The sequence below is a fragment of the Populus trichocarpa genome, chromosome 1, assembly GCF_000002775.5.
Source record: "Populus trichocarpa isolate Nisqually-1 chromosome 1, P.trichocarpa_v4.1, whole genome shotgun sequence".
Taxonomy (NCBI): Eukaryota; Viridiplantae; Streptophyta; class Magnoliopsida; order Malpighiales; family Salicaceae; genus Populus; species Populus trichocarpa.
The window spans coordinates 47286448-47306649 of record NC_037285.2 but is presented as its reverse complement, the minus strand read 5'-3'; the positions used below and the strand labels follow the sequence as shown (position 1 = coordinate 47306649).

General features: G+C 38.5%; 3 protein-coding genes across 4 annotated transcripts in view; 1 reads left to right on the top strand and 2 right to left on the bottom strand.

The window, feature by feature from the left end:
* The window catches only part of LOC7491398 (13-hydroxylupanine O-tigloyltransferase-like), a 47423-nt gene that overhangs the window by 13183 nt on the left and 14038 nt on the right, over window positions 1-20202 (bottom strand). The gene's annotated exons all lie outside the window — the stretch shown is intronic.
* Window positions 1-20202, bottom strand: part of LOC7491394 (benzyl alcohol O-benzoyltransferase) — a 73402-nt gene that overhangs the window by 39222 nt on the left and 13978 nt on the right. The gene's annotated exons all lie outside the window — the stretch shown is intronic.
* On the top strand, window positions 15-1989 carry LOC7491399 (benzyl alcohol O-benzoyltransferase). Its single transcript, XM_002300461.4, has 2 exons — window positions 15-552; window positions 739-1989. The coding sequence occupies exons 1-2, from the start codon at window positions 109-111 to the stop codon at window positions 1690-1692; spliced, it is 1398 nt and encodes a 465-aa protein (XP_002300497.2). The 5' UTR covers window positions 15-108; the 3' UTR covers window positions 1693-1989.

Sequence of the window (20202 nt, the reverse complement as noted above, 5' to 3'; positions counted from 1 at the left end):
TATGTAGCAAGTTTGCCTTCCCATGCATTCCATTTCAAGCAAAAATATTCTTGAGCTGAGGTAGAGCCACCATTTATCACAGTTTGCAGCAAACACACTTTTTGTGCGATGGCAACACCAACTTCGATATCGTTCGCAGTCCGAAGGTGCGAACCAGAATTGGTCGCACCAGCTAAGGCCACACCTCATGAATTCAGACAGCTTTCTGATATTGATCGCCAACTATACCTCCAATTTCAATCACCAGGTTACAACTTGTATGCACACAATCCATCGATGCAAGGGAAAGATCCTGTGAAGGTAATAAAGGAGGCAATTGCGCAGGCACTTGTGTATTATTACCCTTTTGCTGGTAGGATTAGACAAGGGCCAGACAATAAGCTTATAGTTGATTGTACTGGTGAGGGTGTCTTGTTCATCGAAGCTGATGCCGATGCCACGGTCGAGCAGTTTGGTGATCCAATTCCATCTCCATTCCCATGCTTTCAGGAACTTCTTTACAACGTCCCAGGATCAGAAGAGATCCTCAATACCCCATTATTGCTTTTTCAGGTACGTATAGGACATTATTGGCTAATGTTTATTCATTCTTTCATTATTATTATTATTATTATTATTATTATTATTATTACTATTATTATTATCGACAAAATTCAAAAATATAATTAAAACAATGATGGTAATATTCCATCAATTACATTCTCATAAAGTACTAATAATTTTACATTATATTAACAGGTGACACGCTTGAAGTGTGGTGGTTTTGTACTTGGGCTCCGTTTTAATCACCTAATGAGTGATGGACTCGGCATGCTTCAGTTATTTAATACCATAGGTGAGATGGCACGAGGTGCTCAAACCCCTTCAATTCTACCTGTGTGGCAAAGGGAACTCCTCTGTGCTAGGAATCCGCCACGAGTTACATGCAGACACAATGAATATGGTGATGATGCTCCTGTTGCTGTTGATCCTACAGCCAAGGTGCCTGAATTCCGCGGCGAGGTTCACGCTGTAGCCCACCGTAGTTTTGTTCTTAACCGCAAGGAATTATCCAACATTCGTAGATGGGTTCCTTCTCATTTACACCCATGTTCAGATTTTGAGGTAATAAGTGCATGCTTATGGAGATGCTATGCCATAGCATCTCAAGCTAACCCTAATGAGGAGATGCGCATGCAAATGCTTGTCAACGCACGTTCCAAATTTAACCCTCCATTACCGAAAGGATATTATGGTAACGTGCTAGCTTTGCCAGCAGCTGTAACAAATGCTAGGAAGCTTTGCTTAAACTCTTTAGGGTATGCATTGGAAATGATAAGAAATGCCAAGAATAGAATAACTGAGGAGTACATGAGATCATTGGCTGATCTGATGGAGATAACCAAAGGGCAGCCTATAGCGTTACAATCATATGTCGTGTCAGACTTAACAAGTTTTGGGTTCGATCAGGTGGACTATGGATGGGGCAACACAATTTACTCTGGGCCACCTAAGGCTATGCCGGATGAAATTTCTATTGCAGGAACCTTTGTCCTGCCGTATCGATTCAAGAACGGAGAGCGTGGGGTTATGGTTTTGGTTTCCTTACGTGCACCAGTTATGGAGAGATTTGCAATACTATTAGAGGAATTGGCAAGGCATGACCCAGAAAGAAGCCAAGGACAACAAGAAATGATACCAAGCTCCCTATAAGACAGAGGCTATGATATTATTCTATTCTTGGTTTGGTACCAAAAAAATATTTTAAAGCAGATGGTGGCGAAGTTTGAATAAGCCTTTTAAATTTATTTATTACCAACAAGCCCGTACTCTTTGACCTTGTTGTGATTGTATACTTAGATATATGAGTTGGAGTTGTCATGAAAATTTGGTGATTTGTGTGGTCTCAAATTGTTTACAGTTGTAAAATTTGAGTCTCATGACTATTATTTTGTTTAGTGTGCTATCACTTTTATAATCAATAATAAGATCAATATTTGGTTTCCAATAGTTTGATTGATCCTTGTTTCGTGAGTTAATTAGGGTTTTGATCTTTTATATAAAAACAAATTAGGGTTTTGATCAACATATATATGCCATTTTGTTGAACAAAAATAACTGCAAATTCATTGGACAACAACCGTTGATTTTTACTATTTTTTTGCCTGAGTCAAAGCAGCACCATAATAACTTAAGAAAGCTGCATAGAATTTTGTTTGAGTTACAGTTTTAAGTTGCTTTTCGATGAAAAACACTTTTTAAAAAAGAATACTCAAGAATTTTATCATTTGCTTATGGATTTTAACTCAAAAGTTAATTAAAGTGAGAAAGAATAGAGAGGAAGTTGTGAACAAGAAATTAAAATAAATATATACAAATACGGTTTATTTAAACTTGTACAAAGTGTTTTTAAACCCATGCTGGACTAGTCCGTCCGACAGGAAATTTGCTGACACGACCACATAATTTTTTTGAATTGAACCTATAATAAGTTCAATTAAAAAAAAATATTTGGTTTTTAATAAAGTATAGTTAAATTAAAATTTTAATTTTTTTTTAATTTTATACAGATTATCAGTTTCGCTAAAAGTATAATGAGTCTAATTTCAACTATACTAATAATGATTTTATAATTAGAAAGAGATAGGGTTAATTTTTTTTTTCCGGTTCTTGTTAATTATTACAAACAAGTTTTTAATGTCTTGACAATATGTTAGTCATACGATTATTAATGACATGGCAAGTATCTAAATAAAGACTTGGGGAAAACTGCTCTTTCTCTCAATATAATAATATAAGAGATGAAAATGGGGCGCTTGAATGCTGACAATATTATCTTGATTATCCTAAAAAAAAAGAAGTCATTGCTATTATTTGACAAAAGAAAAATGAAAAAATATATATAAAAAAAAAGAGAAAAAGTCAATGCTAGTAAGGTTGACGTATAAGAGTTTGCAAAACAGAAACTACTTCAAAAGCAAAATACTCTATAGAGTAGATCTAAACAAAACTGGAAAAAAAAATAAATTCAATTACATTGAGCTTTGTTAAAAAAAAAAACTCTATAGTGTAATTTTTTTCCTTTTTCCACATATCTTTATGAGTCACTGGCCTGGGCGTTTTGCCCGGATCAACTATTCCAAGTTTATTTAATGTAAAAACCTCAATAAGTTATTGAGCTTTATTACGGCACTACTGTTACCTATAAAATAAATTTTTCGATCTCTAAGTTAGTTTTTGAATTTAATTGTTTTAGCAGGTCAATAATTGAGCCAAAAAGATTTTTCATAGATCACCCATAAAGAAAGAAAAGAGTTGATTGCACTACTTCGATATTATATAGATGTTTTTACCTGGTCCTACAAGGATATGCCTGGTTTGTATAGGGTACCGTTAGTACAAGGATACAAACTGGTTAAGCAAAAGTTGGGAAGAACTTATTCGGATGTCTTGATCAAGGTAAAGATAGAAATTGAAAAGCAGTGGAACGTTAATTTTCTAAAAGTAGTCAAGTATCTACAATGGGTGTCCAACATAGTTGTTGTTCCCAAAAAGGAAGATAAAATCAGGGTTTGGACTTTAGGGACTTAAACCGGGCTAGCTCTAAAGATAATTTTTCTCTACCACACATAGATGTATTGGTCGATTCATATATTCCTTTATGTATGGATTTTCAAGCTACAATCAGATGAAAATGGCACGATAGGATAAGGAGAAAACAACCTTTGTAACACCATGGAGAACCTTTTGCTACAAAGTCATGTCATTTGGGCTGAAGAATGTTAGGGTCACTTACCAAAGGGCCATGGTGACTCTATTTCATGACATGATGTACAAAGAGATTAGGGTATACATGGATGATATGGATGCTAAATCTAAAGAGGAAGAGAGTCGTGTCCAAATATTGAAGAAATTACTTGAAAGACTAAGGAAATATAAGCTGAGGCTTAACCCCGCAAAGTGTTCATTCGGGATGAAATCTTGGGAAGTTGTTGGGATTCGTGGTGAGTGATAAAGGGATAAAAGTGGATGGCTATTCGATCTATGCCAACTCCTAAGACTGAGAAGGATGTAAGAAGGTTTTTAGGAAGATTGAATTACATTGCTCGGTTTATTTCCAAATTAACCACGACTTGTGACCCAATCTTGCATTTGTTAAAGAAGTGTGCTTGGACAACACAATGAAACAGGAAGGAAGGAAAGGGTCATTTATTACCTAAGCAAGAAGTTCACGGAATGTTAGTCTAGGTATATAGTGATTGAGAAGTTGTGTTGCGCACTAGCATGGGCTGCAAAGAGATTGCGTCAATATATGTTATATCATGCTACGTGGTTGATTTCAAAATTATACCCATTAAGGTACAACGGTGGAAAGCCCTACCTGTCAAGCCAAATTGCAAGATGGCAAGTTCTACTAGCTGAGTATGACATAGTATATATAACAAGGAAAGTTGTGAAAGGGAATGTTATTACCGATCACCTGGCCGACCATGCTAGGGAAGATTATGAGTCATTAAAATTTGACTTTCTTGATGAAGATGTGCTTTCAGTTGAGGAAAGGAAATTAGATTGGTGGACTATGTACTTTGATGGTGATGTAAACGTATGTGGTAACAGAGCTGGTGCAATGATAATCTCTCTTAATAAAAAGAAGTATTCAGTTTTAGTTAAGTTGCAGTTTGGGAGTATGAAGCTTGCATTCTCATTTTAGAGGTGGCATTTGAGCTGAATATTAGAAAGATAGATGTGTATGGAGACTCAATTATTTTCCAAGTGAAAGGAAAAGGTCAAACCAAGGACGAGAAGTTGAGACCTTACCAAGAATACCTGTTTAAATTGGCTAGAGAATTTAAGGAAATAAAGTTCACCCATCTAGGAAGGGAAGGAAACCATTTTGCTGACGCTTTGGTCACGTTAGTTTCTATGGCTAGAATAGACTTTGGGCATAAGGTACAGTCGGTACGCATTAATATCAGAAATAACCCAGCTCATTGTTGCTTAGTTGAAAGAGAAATAGCTGGAAACCCTTAGTACTATGATATCAAGAATTTCATCCAAAACCAGACATATCCCATGGGGGCATCCAAAATCAACAAAAGGACTTTGAGGAGGTTGGCAATGGATTTCTATCTTGATGGGGAAACTTTGAATAAGAAATCACATTGTCGCACCCTCGCGAGCGGAGCGCGGCGTCGCGGCGACCATCGATTGATTTCGGGGTCTTTTTGTTTATTTGTGAATAAGGGAGTCGCCACCTAGTATTTGGTCACTAGGAACCCTAACTGGTCTTTCAGAGATTCTAAGGCAAGGGACTAGTTGCGTAAAGGGTGTTGCTACCCAATTTTTGACCCATGTTTGATAAATTTTCATGAAAAAATTCAAAAATAGCGAAAAACATTGAAAATCCAAAAAATACATTTTTAATACATTTGCATCGTTTTTTTTATCATTTTTAGCATCGTCTCAAAAGAATTTAAATTTTCAAAGATATTTGGAACGCGTTCAACTTTTAACGCATCATTTTTAAAATCATTGATTTTCTTCATTGAGTCGACGTTGATATTACTCGTTTTCAAAAAAATACAAAAAAATTAAGAAAAATTAAATTTACAAAAAAAGAAAGTTGAGGGACCAATTTTGAGATCCATGCAACATTTTACCTATAAATACTGGTCCACAACTCAAACAAGGGGGGGCAATTTTGACAACATCAGAAAAATACAAAAAAACCTAAACCAAAAATAAACCCTAACACCATCACTTTCTTCTACATTTTTTTGGCAGCAGCCGCCGCCCCCCCCCCCCCGGGCATATCAGACCCCCACATTTCCCCCCGCAGTTCCAGCTCCATCGTCCTCGTCTCCCTCTTGACAGCCGGCCATCTCCCCCTCAACATTGCCTCTTCTCCTTTCCTCTCAGCAGACCGCCTCTCATCTTCCCCCATTTTTCAGACCTTCCCTCTCCCGGCCATAGACCAACAACAGCCACGAATCAGCTCCCCCTTCCACAGATCCTCCCTCTCAGCTGCTCCCTCTGCTCTTCGCAGCTCCTGAACCTGCCTCCATCGACCCATCTCCTTCCCACAGCAGCCGACCACCACATCCGAAGACCAGCCCCTTTACTCTCCCCTATCGCCGGCAGTTTCGGCCTCCATCACAGACCGAGCCAGGTCTCCTCTCCGTTTTCTTCCTCAAGCCGAACTCAGCGGCAGCCCCGCCGTCTTCTCTCAGTCCCACGGAGACGACAGAAACACCTCAGCGCCCCCGTCAGCTCCAGTGTTGCCGAAGCCACCGCCAGCAATCCAAGCCCGGCCGAACAGTCTCCAGCGGTAGCAACCATCAGACAGCCTCCACACCAGCAGCAGCGCCGTCCCTCTCCATCCCAGCTGCTTCCTTCCAGCGGCCTCCCGCTGCTGCCATCACCAGGAGAAGAAGCCGGCAGCCACCTGAAACAGAGGAAATTAGGAGGAAAGAAAAAGGAACTAACAGATCTGCCCAAACGGAGAAGAAGAGAGACAGATCCGAAACAAGGGGAAAGAAATTAAAACCTACTGCCTTGTGTGTTTTTTTTGTTTTATTTGCAGGTAACATTGATCCTCACTGCCGGTGAGGGGAAGAAGAGGGGAAACCGTGACTGACCCCCTGTATTTTGGAGTTTCCGGCGGCGGCGCGTGAACCCACGCGCCGCCACTGTTCCAGCGGCATTGTCCCGGCTTGCAGAAGTCCTTCCCTGCAATTTCTGGAGTTTTAGGGACCATTTTGTAATTTTTAAACTATGTAATGTAATTTTTGTTTAGTGTTGAATTTTTTTAATTTGTAATGTGAATGTACAAAAAAGATGGAAAAGAAAACAAAAAAGAAAAAGTATAGTGAAAGTGAATGTGTGATTTGAATTTTATTAATGAATGTTTTTTTTTCTATGATAAAATTGCAAGAATAAAGAAGAATTTAATATTTTGATTTCTTCACGAATAAAGAATTATGAACTTACATGTAAGTCGTATTTCTAAAATTTGATGAAAGAACAGAATTTTTAAAACTTCTTTAACACATCAAGTCCACGAAGCAGCTTACCTCAGGTAGGGTGCGTTAGGGGTGCTAATACCTTCCCTAACCACAACCAGTCCCTTACCCGCAAATCTCTGATAAGACCAGTACCCGGGTTTCCTAGTAGCCTTCAGTTAAATACTAGGTAGCGACTCCAACGAACAAATTAAATCAACTTAACAAAAAAATCGCTAGCCGACGCCGCGCGGATTTTTTAGACGTGCGACAAAGGGAAGGTATTAGCACCCCTAGTACGCCCTACCTAAGGTAAGCTGCTTGGTGTTTGGTTTGTCTTAAAATTGCTATGGTGTTGGTGTTTTCTAATTCCATCAGTTTTTCTAAGTTTGATTCTAACTAAATTTATTAAGATAGAAATCCAAGAAGATTCCATGTGCTTTAAAAGCTCATTTTTCCCTTGGTATTTCAAGAGTTTGCGACTTGTAAATCGCAAGGAGGAGGGACAAAAATTTAAAAATCTAGGGCACTTTAAAAGCCTATTTTTACCTTAGTGTTTTATACTCTCACGGCTCGTAAACCGTGGAGTAAAAAATTGAAATGTCCTCGATTATAATCAAGGCTTCTTTCAAGGATGTGTGCGGATTTATTATTCCTAGAAAATTATTTTGGATATTTACCACTCCAGGTTTCTTTATCCAAATATTAACAGTGAATAATAACAAATTATTCCCAATAATATTTTGGATATTCGTCCTTTAAGGATTTCTTTATCCAAACATTAGCGGTGAATAATAGATGAATTCTCCCCAAAATAAGATTTTTATATTTTTTGGAATAGTGGCCAATACCCTTTTGAGTTTTACAAACATGTTGTAAAATCCAGAAATGCAAGAAAACAATTTTTTTGTTGTGTTTAAGAAATCCATGCGAAAACACATTTTAAAAGTTCCAATATTTTTTGTATATAAAAAAACATTCAAAATATGTTAGGGTATTGGCCGTATGCAACACACAAGAAAACAAATTTGATATATATGTATATTTGTCATATTGCGTAAAAAAACAAAAAAACGGGTATTCTAAACACAAGACTAATATTTTTTACAACAAAAAAAATTCAGACCTTAAAATAAATATACCAAAAAAATCATAAATCACTTTCTCTTTCTTTTATTTTTTTGAAGAAAAAAAAAAGGGGGGGTTCTGGCCGGGTCACTTGCCCAAGCAAGAGACCCGGCTGGACACAAAAGGGGTGCAACTCTCTTTTGTGAATGGAGAGCTACTGTTCAAGTGAATTAATTCACTTGAACAGTACAGACACATACATTACAAAGAAAAAGACCACACTAAAGTGCAAATACAAAGCAAAAGAAAGCATGCAACAGGTGAATAGAAAACCAACCCGGAGACGAAGAAACTGCAGTGGCGTTGGAAGAGTGATGGTTGCTGGGTCTGCGTCTGTCCTTCTTCTTATGTTCTGTGTTTGGGTCTGCCTATTGCCTCCTTCTTTACTCTGCGCCTCCGTCACTTTCTCTACTGATTCCTAACTTTCTTTTCCTGTTTCTGCAGTTTTTATTTGCAGAAAACAAATGGAGCAAAGGCGTCTTTCTTGTTTTTCTTTTGCTGTCTCTCTCCCGTTCTCTATTCTCTCCTCTCTTTTCTTATTTTTCTGCTCTCTTTTTCCTATTTTTCTGCTCTCTCTCTCCTCCCCCGTTAGGTCATTAGAAGGGCTTATATATAGTCTAAATATGTCTCTATTTAGGAAGGATTCAATGCATTAATCCTAGGACGCAAATCCCTACTGATTTGCAGTAAAAAAATGCAAAAGGAAACTGCAATATTCTGATTTTGTGTTGGTGCTTTACGTCTGATTTCTTTCCAGTTTTAGAGGAGGGTGTGGCTCTTTTCTTTCCTTCCATAGGGCCAGCTGCTCCCTTTGAAATGAGGCAAGAAAAAACGTGGTTGCAGCTCCAAAAATCAGGCATGATGATAAAGGAAAAACAGCAGGAATTTGCAGCGAAAAAAGGAAAGAAATCAGATGGAGGGTGCAGCTGCACAGTCTCATTTTCCTTATTCGGCGTGGAAAAAATCCAGTCATTTATGATGATCCAGCCCCCCTCTCCAGCTTTTCAATATCATTCTTCAATTCAAATCCCTCATTTTAACACTTTTCGATTCAGTCCTTGGTCCAAAAGAAATCCTTCAAATCAGTCCCGCGAACTTGGGCTATATCCTTCCCACGGCAGAATTTTCTGCCCTCACGTTAGATATTCAAATGGGAATATCTTGAGCTTCTGATATCAAAATCAAGTGATTCAAAAGCCCAAATTCATCTACGCGTCTAGGACTAAAACTTTGATGAAGAAGTCGAAGTGAGATAAAATCGTTTTACATAACAGAAACTGGTAGTAATCTAGTTGGTCAAAAAGGTTCTTGATCTGACAATACTGAGCATCCAAATCTGACTGAGAATCTGCTCTAAGAACAATGATCCCTAGGACCTAATAAAGGTATACGTCAATTTTTCAACAGGTAATGAGTGACAGAATATACCTAGGATGGTCAGATATCGTACGAAACTGAGTCAGAATCAGAGCCTAAGTTGAAACAAAAAATTGCGACAGCAGCAGAACTATTTTTTAGTGCAAATTCTGAGGGATTTATTCAACCTTAAAGACCAGATAAAAAATAATGAACTTAGCATTATGAAGACTCCTGATCAACCTAAAAAAAAACCTGATGATTTTGGTGGTAAAGGGGAAGGATAAAAAAAAAGCAAAAAACAGCTCAAACAAGGTTAAAAAAACAAAATATTTCTTTCTGTGCTTTTGTCAATCTTCTGGCGAATATGAGCTAAACTCCTACATTGTTCAAAAGAGGTATACACCGTCTCCAGCACGTGGGGTCCAAAATTGAGTAACAACACACATGACGGAACTTTGTTGAGATGTTTGGATGACATGGAGGTAAAAAGTGGTGAAGAAATTTATGGAAAGAGATTTGATCTGTCGATATGGTCCACTAGAAAAGATTAATAATGCCTAGAACTTCAATAACAAGATGATAATAGAACTCTGCGCTAAATGGAAAATCAAGCATTCCAATTCCTTGCTATATAGGCCAAAGATAAATGATGTTGTAGAAGCTGTTAACGAAAATGTCAAGAAGATTGTTTAGAAGATGATAGTCACCTACAAGGATTGGCATGGGATGTTGTCATTCGCCCTTCACGCGTACCACACCGCAATCCGAACCTCAATAGGAGCCACCCCGTATATATTGGTGTATGGAATGGAGGCGGTGATGCCTTTAGAAGTTGAAATCCCCTCATTAAGAGTATTGATAGACTCCGAGCTAGAAGAGGTAGAGTGAGTAAAAGTTAGAGATGAATAGTTGAATCTGATCAGTGGAAAGAGGATAGCCGCAATCTGTCATCAAAGAAGGTTCGACCTCAAGGATTCCACGAAGGAGATCTTGTACTGAAGAAAATATTGCCTTTTACCAGGAGAAGATCAGAGTAAATAGGCGTCAAACAATGAGGGCTTTTTGGTGGTAAAGAAAGCTCTCAGGAGGAGCTTTATTGTTATCTAGAATGGATAGAGAAGATCTAGTTAAACTTATAAATGCTGACTCTATAAAGAAATACTATGCTTCCCCGTCAATTAAAGAAAGTCCGGCCATGAATTCTCTTTGTAAAGAACCCTTTTTTTCATAAAACGTATGATCTCATAGCATTTGAAATCTTTTACTTAAAAGAACTGTTTTTTTTTTAACGCATGACTAAGGAGATGACTCCATCAATTGGAGAGAACTAAATCAAATCTAAACTTGACATATTTTTGTACACCACACTGGGGGCAAGAAGTGCACGAAGTGCACATAGGGGTCCATAGTGAACCAAAGCCCAAAGGGGTATCATCATAAAAACTTCTAAAAAACATCTTTTATGAGAATTGCTAATTGCATTGAAATACGGGTCGTTTGCAAGTTGTCGGCCATAGTGTTGGAGAGCCTGTAAACTCGATTTTTATCGGGTCCACCTGACAATCCAACCTCCATCCACAAATCCGGATCGAATTCCAGATGGGTCAAAATATCATCCCCGTATCTCTCCCTCAACCAATTATTATAGGTCTCCTGAAAATAAAAAAAAGTAATCATCATATTCAATTCAATAAACATAATAACTTACAAAATAAAATGGTTGAACAGACATACCACGAAATGTTGAGCACGGTTATCAATGAATTGTTGCGCCCTCTTTTGGCGGTCTTGACTCCGCACGTGCATCTCCACAAACAGCTCCATCGGGCTCGGCTCACGTCCAAGAGACGTAGCCTATAATGAAAAAAGATTTATTATTGATTCCGCTGCGAAGGCACGCCGCCTCTGCGCTGTGAAGGCACGCCGCCTCTGCGCTGTGAAGGAGCGCTGGAAGAGGCGGCATCGGTTGACGACGCAGGTGGTGTAGGTGCCTCTTCTTGAGAGGCACCTAAGGAAATATCATCCTCGCTGCTAGACGAACTAGCTGTGACCATACATGAGCGACTAGCTCTGGTTTTTATTCTACGCATCTACACAATTTTATACGAATAATTATATAATTAAATTCAAATGTTAAAAAAATTTTCGACAGCACCTCCCCTATACTGGATACTACCCATATCCACAAACCTGCACATATTAACAATAGCCACAACCAATTGACCCAATCTATACTAATTATTCCAACATATTCAATTACTAATCCTAAGGTAAATCCAACAGTAAGAATTACAATTCAACAAATTATTCAATAATTATGCCAATACAACAATAAAATATATTCAATAAATAAAAAAAAACTCTAGACTAACAATTAAAATTAATGGAAAAAATTAAACATAAATCATGCAATAATAGAGTAAAATTAACAATTATTCCAAAATATTCAATTACTAATACTAAGGTAAATTGAACATTAACAATTACAATTTAAAAAATTATTCAATAATTATGCCAATACAACAAAACAATAAATTCAAAAAAAACTCTAGACTAACAATCAAAATAAATGAAAAAAAATAAACACAAATCATGCAATAATAGAGTAAAATTAACAATTATTCCAACATATTCAATTACTAATTCTAAGGTAAATTCAACATTAACAATAAATATTCAACAAATTAACTAATAATAATTATGTCAATACAACAATAAAACATATTCAATAAATTCAAAAAAAAACTATAGACTTTAGGAATGAAATATGCTTGCTTTAATAATGTGTTGAATTCAATATTTTATCTACATTACAAAAAATACACCATAACAAAAACCATAACAAAAAAAAAGCAAAAAAAAACCCTTAAAGTAAAATAAAATAGAAGAAACACATACCTTTTAAACTGATGAAGATTCACAAGAAAACTTGCTAGAGATTGTAGGTGAAAGCTTTGAAGAATGGAGAGGAAAAGAATCGAAATTTAAGGTGAAAAACTGAGGAGAAGAAAAAAATGAACTGAAGGGGCGGTCGTTGGAACTTATATGGCAGTTTTACCGACAGATTCACCGACAGATATAAAATTAATTATTATTTTAATTTATCCCGTCGGTGAAGTGTCAAAAATCCGTCAGTAATTTTTGAATTTCGCACCAAAATTTTTAATGACCCTCCATATTTTTCGTAGTCCGTCGGTAATTCCGTCGTCAAGATGACGCGGTCAGAGATGCATTTAATGCACAACCCTTTGGAATTCGCGCAGTCCGTCGGTAATTTTGTCGGTAAAATTGACCCCCTAATAACTTACCGACGGACTTACTCCGTCGGTATGGACGTCGGTGATTGTGGCATTTCAAGTAATTATTTTCGAACTCTCGGTGAAATGCCGACGAACTTAATCCGTCGGTATGGACGTCGGTGATGGTGGCATTTTAAGTAATTGTTTTCGAACTCTCTGTGAAATACTGACGGACTTAATCCGTCGGTATAGACGTCGGTGATTGTGGCATTTCAAGTAATTGTTTTCGAACTCTCTGTGAAATGCCGACGAACTTAATCCGTCGGTATGGACGTCGGTGATTGTGGCATTTCAAGTAATTATTTTGTTTTACAAAATATATCATCCATGATCTATAATTATGTCAAGTAATTATTTCGTGATTGTGGCATTTCAAGTAATTATTTCCTGTTACAAAATATATCATCCATGATCTATAATTATTTCAAGTAATTATTTCGTAATTATTTTGTGATTGTGGCATTTCAAGTAATAAATATTTCGTGTTACAAAATATATCATCCATAATCTAAATTACATGAAAAAAATAGTTTTATACAAGGCTTCATTTTGATTGTTAGTCAGAATTTTCTTCTTCTTCGTCATCATTTGAATTGTCATCACCTTCATCGCAATCTTCAATATGGATATCATCTTCTTCATCGACATTTGCTTGTATGCTAGAGCTCAAAACAACATTCAACTCCTCTGCGTCAACATGAACAAGACTATCATCGAAAACACGAAAATTTGAATTTTCTTCCAATTCAATCGAAAGAGCAACTCAATATGGTTCAACCAACTCACTAACAGGAAAGACTTCATCTCGCACACTTGTGTCTTCGTTCTCATCCTGAACAACCTCGACACGACCCCGGGGTTTTGTTTTTAAAACGGACAACCAATCCACTCTTGATCGATCCTTTCTAAATGAAGGGGTGTATGTGTAATAAACTTGTTGACATTGCTTTGCGAAAACAAAGACATCGTTTATGTTGCAGAGTCTAGCTTTTGAGTTGATTTCGACCAGACCATAGTGCGGATCAACTCTGATTCCTCTGTTAGTCGTGTCATACCAATAACATTTGAATAAAAACACTCTATTCTGCTCGTTATGATATTGCAGTTCGACGACCTCTTCTAATCTACCATAGTAGTCAACTTCTAACTCACTACTAGTGGATCCCTTAACACAAACACCGTTGTTGTATGTCTTTCTTCCTTGCCCATATTCTTCAGTATGGAAAACATATCCATTGACAAAATACCCGTGGTAGCACTTACATTTTCTTTCAGGCCCCCGGCTTAGTGAAGACAATGACTTAGGCGCACTCCTTCCCATTTGATAAACCTTGTATGTAATGTACATCAATAAACAGTAAATGAACGAGAATCTCGTAATGACATGCATACGTACAGTAATTTTGCAAGTTTTGACCAAAGCTGAAACATGAGATCCCTTCTGGTGACCTCCTTTAATCAAAGCTGAAATCGGTGTTGCGGTTGGGTTAACCTGAGATCTTTTCTGGTGACCTCCTTTAACCAAAACCAAAAAATCTATTCATGTAGCTCGATCAACCTGGAATCCCATCTGGCGATTCCCTTTAACCAAAGCTGATATCGATGTCGTTCTTCCTGATGGCAGGGTTTGAACCTTTCGTTTTAAAAATTTCCTAATAGGTTCTTCTCACTTTATTGTTGTTCCAGAATCAAAACCGTGATTCTTTGCTATCATCAACTTAATGATTCTTTCTTCGTCCACAATCTTGTTGGATTACATTAAGAATTTCTCCTGTAATGATTCAAAAACATGTATGCAATGATTTATGATTAGATGACATGCATGCATTCTTACCTGGTTTTGAAACATAGGTCCCATCATCTTCTTCTATTTCATGAAACTCTCTCTTGACATGAGCTTGCTTTTGAAGTCGTATGCTGGATTCATTTCTCGTGCTGCCTCTTTTTACCTATCATATCTTTGAGAAGTCTTCGACTTTTTACAAGTAGCTTTTTCAAAATGTATGACTTGTCATTGCCTTCTTTGTCATGCTTTTGTCAAATGCTTTAACTTATCTTTTTCAAATCTACGGGCTCTCATCCCGTTTTAAAATCATGTAAAACTTTTCATGAAATATCTTTTATTGCCCCCTAGTGTGGGGTGTGATCCTAGTCCGGGTTTTTATAAAGAAGCAATTCATTCCGGCTCAAACAGGACCACCAACGATAAACTCTTTAGAGAGTGAAGGGATAATGAATTTTTCTCATTTCAAAATGTACATTGTTAGGATTGATAAACTCTGTTTTTATCTTGAAAGAAATTTACAGGTGATTTATCAATTCATTATGCTATCCAAAGGTAGGGTTGTACTTCAGGGTTAACTTTGGTTTGTTTTCTTAAATTTCATCTTTGACCGTTTTATGATACATTCCTTGTAATCACTCAACTTTGTTTAAAAAGTGCATGATCTCGTCATTTATTTAAAGAAAAGATGGGCTCAAAGACAAACACAAAATCTAGCTGACATCATGAGCCTTGATTGTCAACTAGAGAAAATAAAAGCAAACCCAAAAGCAATGACAAAAGCATGCTAAGGCAAACAAAGTTGGTTTACATTTTGAAAAACTACTAGAGCTTTTTGGGTCACCCCGTTCTGAAACTTCTCACCCTGAGCCAACTTGCGCCCAAAGGTCTTGGCGAAGACTTTTTCTAGTGTCTGGACAGTCAGTTGTGGCAGTGTTTCATCTTCCTTCCCCATCTGTGTTTTCTTGTCATCTCCTTCGATCTCACCTTCTTCATCATTGACAATTCTTGACCGAGGTTTTCCAATCCTTTATCCACTATTACTTGCGGTATGACTAGTCAATGGATTTGAATTAACATTGGGTTTGTCTTCGAATGATACCCATCCTATCTTAATAAGCTCCAACAACTTCCTCTTTAAAGCATAGCAGGTTTCAATCCCATGCCCGGGATTACCAGCATGGTACTCGCAAGTCAACTCGGGCTTGTACCAGATTGGGAATGGTGGTTGCAGTGGTGGTGTGGGGATAGGGGCTATGTGTCCAATGCTAAGCAGTTTGGCATACATGTCCTTTAAATGCATGGGTAATGGCGGTAGTTGTTCTGAAGTGTATCTTGTATTTGGTCTTTGGTGGTTGTTTTGGTTGTTTGACTGGTTATTTGTTCGATCAGGGGAAAAAGTTTGGCTAAAGTTCATGTAGGAAAATTGAGAGGTAGGTGTTTGTGGGTTATGGGAATCCACTCTTTTGCCCTTATATCCACCTTCCAAATTGTTAATGTCGCCTTCCCTCTTCCTTCCAATAAAACCCTTCTTCTCTAACGGCTCAGATATGCGTCCAGCTTTAATCCCTTGCTCTATATCCTTCCAGTTATGCGAACCGCATCGTAGAAATGCTGAGATGAGCTACCCATTAGGTGCTCATAATAAGGTGCCTTAAAGGTGTTGGCAAATAAGGTCACCACCTCTGTTTCTATTAAAGGGGGCTGGACATGTGTTGCCTCATCCCTCCATCTTTGAGCATAGGCCCTTACTGACTCTTGGCTCCTTTTCTCCATTGACATTAGACTTGTTCGATCTGGAGTGATTTCCAGGTTAAACTTGTACTGCTTAAGGAAAGCCTCCACCAAATCTCTCCAGCTCCTGATCCTGACACTGTCTAACCTCATGTACCAGCTTAAAGCGGATCCCGCAAGGCTATCTTGAAAGAAATAGATTAGCAATTTATCATCGCGGATTACTTCCGCCATTTCGTTACAATAGGATCGAAGGTGAGTGTTTGGGCATTCCAAACCGGTGTACTTAATGAAATCCGGTATCCTAAAATCCTTTGGCACCACAATGTTTGGTACCAGACATACTTCGGCTACTCGCATAGGGTCAAACCAGTCATTACCCTCAATAACCCTTAATCTTTCTTCTAAAGCAAACAGTTTGTCTTGGTCCATCAAACTGGGAGATCTATTATCCGGGGTTCCCTCCGCTGTTAATTCCACATTGATTGGAGCATGTGTTGGTTGGATAGGGGTGATAGGCACCAAATGTTGTTCATTGGCCGAGTTTGCCCCCTGGTTTTGAGATGCTTGAGGGATGTGAGCTGCTGGCGCTCCTTCAGGTAGTTGTGCTGATGTTCCTTCCCCATTCTTAGCTCTTAGAAGTTGCTCGAGTAGGTCGGTCAGCCGAGCAACTTCATTTTTTACGGATTCTAACTCGGTCTGATAGTGTGACTCTAAGTTAGCTCTTTCTTCGTTCTCCATCCTTGATCTGGATCGGGTGTGGTGGACTTTAGATGTGGGACCTATGTTTCACGATCTGGAATGCATATGATAAATTAAAAACAAAATGCGTGATGAAAACATGATGCATATGTGATGTGTATATTTTTAGAGCTAATTCATGACTTTTGTAATCCTTTAGCAAGATTTCTGAGTCGATCTGATTACTGTAAAGAAGGGTTTGCCAAGTACTTATCATAGCAGCTTACTAAAACACATTTACAAAGAAAGATGATTTCAGCTCAAAAACCTGTATTGATGAGTTTAACATTATTAATCTTGATGCAAATAAAAGTAGGATACACATCCTAAGGACAAGCTCTATTTATTAAGTGAGAACGGGTAGGTTTTCTATCTGGTCTTGAAGGGGTCTCATATCTGCCCAGTGACGTTCTTCATAAAGACAGTATGGGGGCGTTGCAAGGAACAGTTAAGGCACGTATGCCCACCATTACCAAGCAAGCACTCAGATATGAGTTGGGTGTTTCACGCATCTGAACCCTGACCAATAGTCATAGGGCAAATCGCTAATACCCCACCTAACTTAAGGCTTGTGTGTGCTTCTCAAAAATCAAAGTATGTGATGCTTGAGACAGTTCTATACAATGCATGAACAGTAGGTGTAAAATATTTAAAGCATATAAGTAGATAACAACATGAAAGGCATATTAACAATAAACACATGAAAACACAAACAAATCAGACAAAAACAAAGTTAAGTCCACAAGGTCCCCAGTAGAGTCGCCATTCTGTCGCACGTGTGCGGCGTCGCGGTGAATATTCCACTTCAAATATAAAATGTATATATCTATCTTTATCTTTCTGGCAAATATGGAGAGACAAGAAAATATTGTCTTTTGTTGGTGGAAAATGGAATGGGAGTCGCCACCTAGTATTTTGGTCACTAGGAACCCTAACTGGTCTCAGAGATCGTGCACGGGGACTGGTTGCGTAAAGGGAAGGTATTAGCACCCCAAATACGCCCTACCTAAGGTAAGCTGCATTGTTTATTTGTCTGATAAAATCCGAGGTCTCGTTGTGTTTCCTAGTTGTGTGTGTTTCCTAGTTGTTGGTATGGTTCCAGAAAAGTCCTCCTCGGTAAGAAGATCCTTATCTTATTGGGTAATTCTGACATTAACAAAAGAATTTAATATCCAGAATACGCCTTACATATAAGATCGTAACCCCAGATATTAAAAGAAAACAAAATAATTTTTTTGGAATTTTTGAAATATTGGCCTAGTTCTTATGGCTTGAATAAACTGGTTATTAAAGCCAAAATGCATGCTAGTACATATATTGTTTTGAAATTTCCTTTGTTGTGTGAAAATATGATGTTATAATATTTATATATATATATTGGAGAGACTAGGCCGTATGCATGAAAACAAAACATTTTTATTTTTATTTTTTATTTTTTGATGACTTGATGAAAACCGGGTATTTTAATGCCGGATTTGTATCTTTACAGTATAAAAATACAAACCGATATTGATCAAAATATAGTACCGAAATTGCGGAAAATCACAGATTTTCTGAAAGGTTTTTCTGGAATTTAAATTTTTTTTACTAGACCGGACTCGGCCCAAAAGGAGACTGGGCCGAAATCGGCCCGAAATAAAACGGGCCTACTTTCTACAGGGCTGGACTCAGCCCAGCTGCATGGGCTGGGCTGATGTTCCAGCCCGAAACAAACATGGACCGGTTACTGTGCACCTGCACAGTAACCAGGTAATTATTTTCTTGCTTGCAGAACGTGCACAGTGCACGTTCTGCATGCAAGAAGATGAACAGTAAAAAGAGATAAGGTGCAGAGGGCTGACCTGTGGTGGCTCTGAAGGCGGTGCTGCTGGCGGTTGCTGATCGGAGGATGGCTGGGATGGTGGTCGGCCTTTCTTCCTTTTTTTCTTTGTGTTTTTTTTCTACTCTGTTCTCCTCTGCTTCTCTTTTCTTCTTCTACTCTGTTCTCCTCTGTTTCTCACGGTGCTCTTCCCTTTCACGGTGGTTCTGCTGTTGTTTGGCAGCGCTGCCCGTGCTGGTGGCGGTGGAGAGGAAGCCTGGTGACAACAACTGTTCTTTCCTCTCTGCAGCGGCTCCCTCTCTTCAGTTTTTGGCTTTTTCTCCTGTCTCTGGTGTTTCCTTCTGTCAGCTGTTCGTTATTCTCTTTAGCTTCTTCCTCTGGTTTCTGTCACCTTCTTCTCTGGTTCTTCTTCTAAGTGGTGGTTCTGCTGTTGTTGGCAGTGCTGATGGTGGCGGAATGGCAGTGGTTCCAGGGGGTGAGGCACGGTTCTTCTTCTTCTCCTTGCAGAGGTGCAGGTTGCTGCCTTTTCTTCAATGGTGCTGCAACGTGTGGGGAGAAGATGGTGAGCTGGGGAATAATGACAATGGTGTTGGCAGTATGGGTGTGTTTGTATTTTCCTCCCTCTGTTTCAGAGCTTCCCCGTCATCTTCCCTCCTTTCTCTATTTCCTTTCCTCTCTTCCTATTCTCTATGTTCTCCTCTTGTTCAGAAATTCCCGCCCTTGTTCTCTCTTCTTTCTTTCTTTCCCCTGTCACTACTTCAAAAAAAAAAAAAACTGCCCCTTTCTTTTGTTTCCTCCCTCCTTCTCTTTCGTTCAAACTCCCCCCCTTTCTACTAGTGTTGAGAGCAGTATTTATAGGGCCAATCTCTGCTGTTGCGCGTGGGGAGCAGGGGAGCGGCCTGCTGTCGCGCATGGGGGGCAGGGGACACCGGGTGAGGTCTCCAATGGGCGTGGCTGTGCAGGGCACGCCTGCGCTGTTTTCTAGTCATGGGGTTCTGGGTTTTTGCAGCAGCATGCGGGGAGAGAGAGAGAGGAACAGTGTCTCTCACATTGTTTCCTTTTTTTTTAATTATTATTATTTATTTTTTTATTTGTGGGGACCCAAAAATGGGTTACAACAATATCCCCGTAAGTCCTGAATTCAAGATGCTTCAAGAAGGGCTTGCTCAGATGCAAAACAATGTGTACGGAGCATACATCCTAAAGGCAGGTTCTAATCTTTTTACGTGAGACAAAGGGTAGGTTTACTACTTGGTCTCTAAGAAGGGTCTCTCGTTGTCCCAGTGATCACCCTCGTGAAGGCAATATGAGGGCTCAACAGATAGTGAGATGGCACGTATATCAATCACTAACAATCTA

Excerpts from the sequence above, each read along its gene's own strand:
- LOC7491399 (XM_002300461.4), top strand. The coding sequence starts at position 109 with ATGGCAACACCAACTTCGATATCGTTCGCAGTCCGAAGGTGCGAACCA. Across the intron at positions 553-738 it reads CCCCATTATTGCTTTTTCAG|GTGACACGCTTGAAGTGTGG; the intron begins GTACGTATAGGA and ends TTATATTAACAG.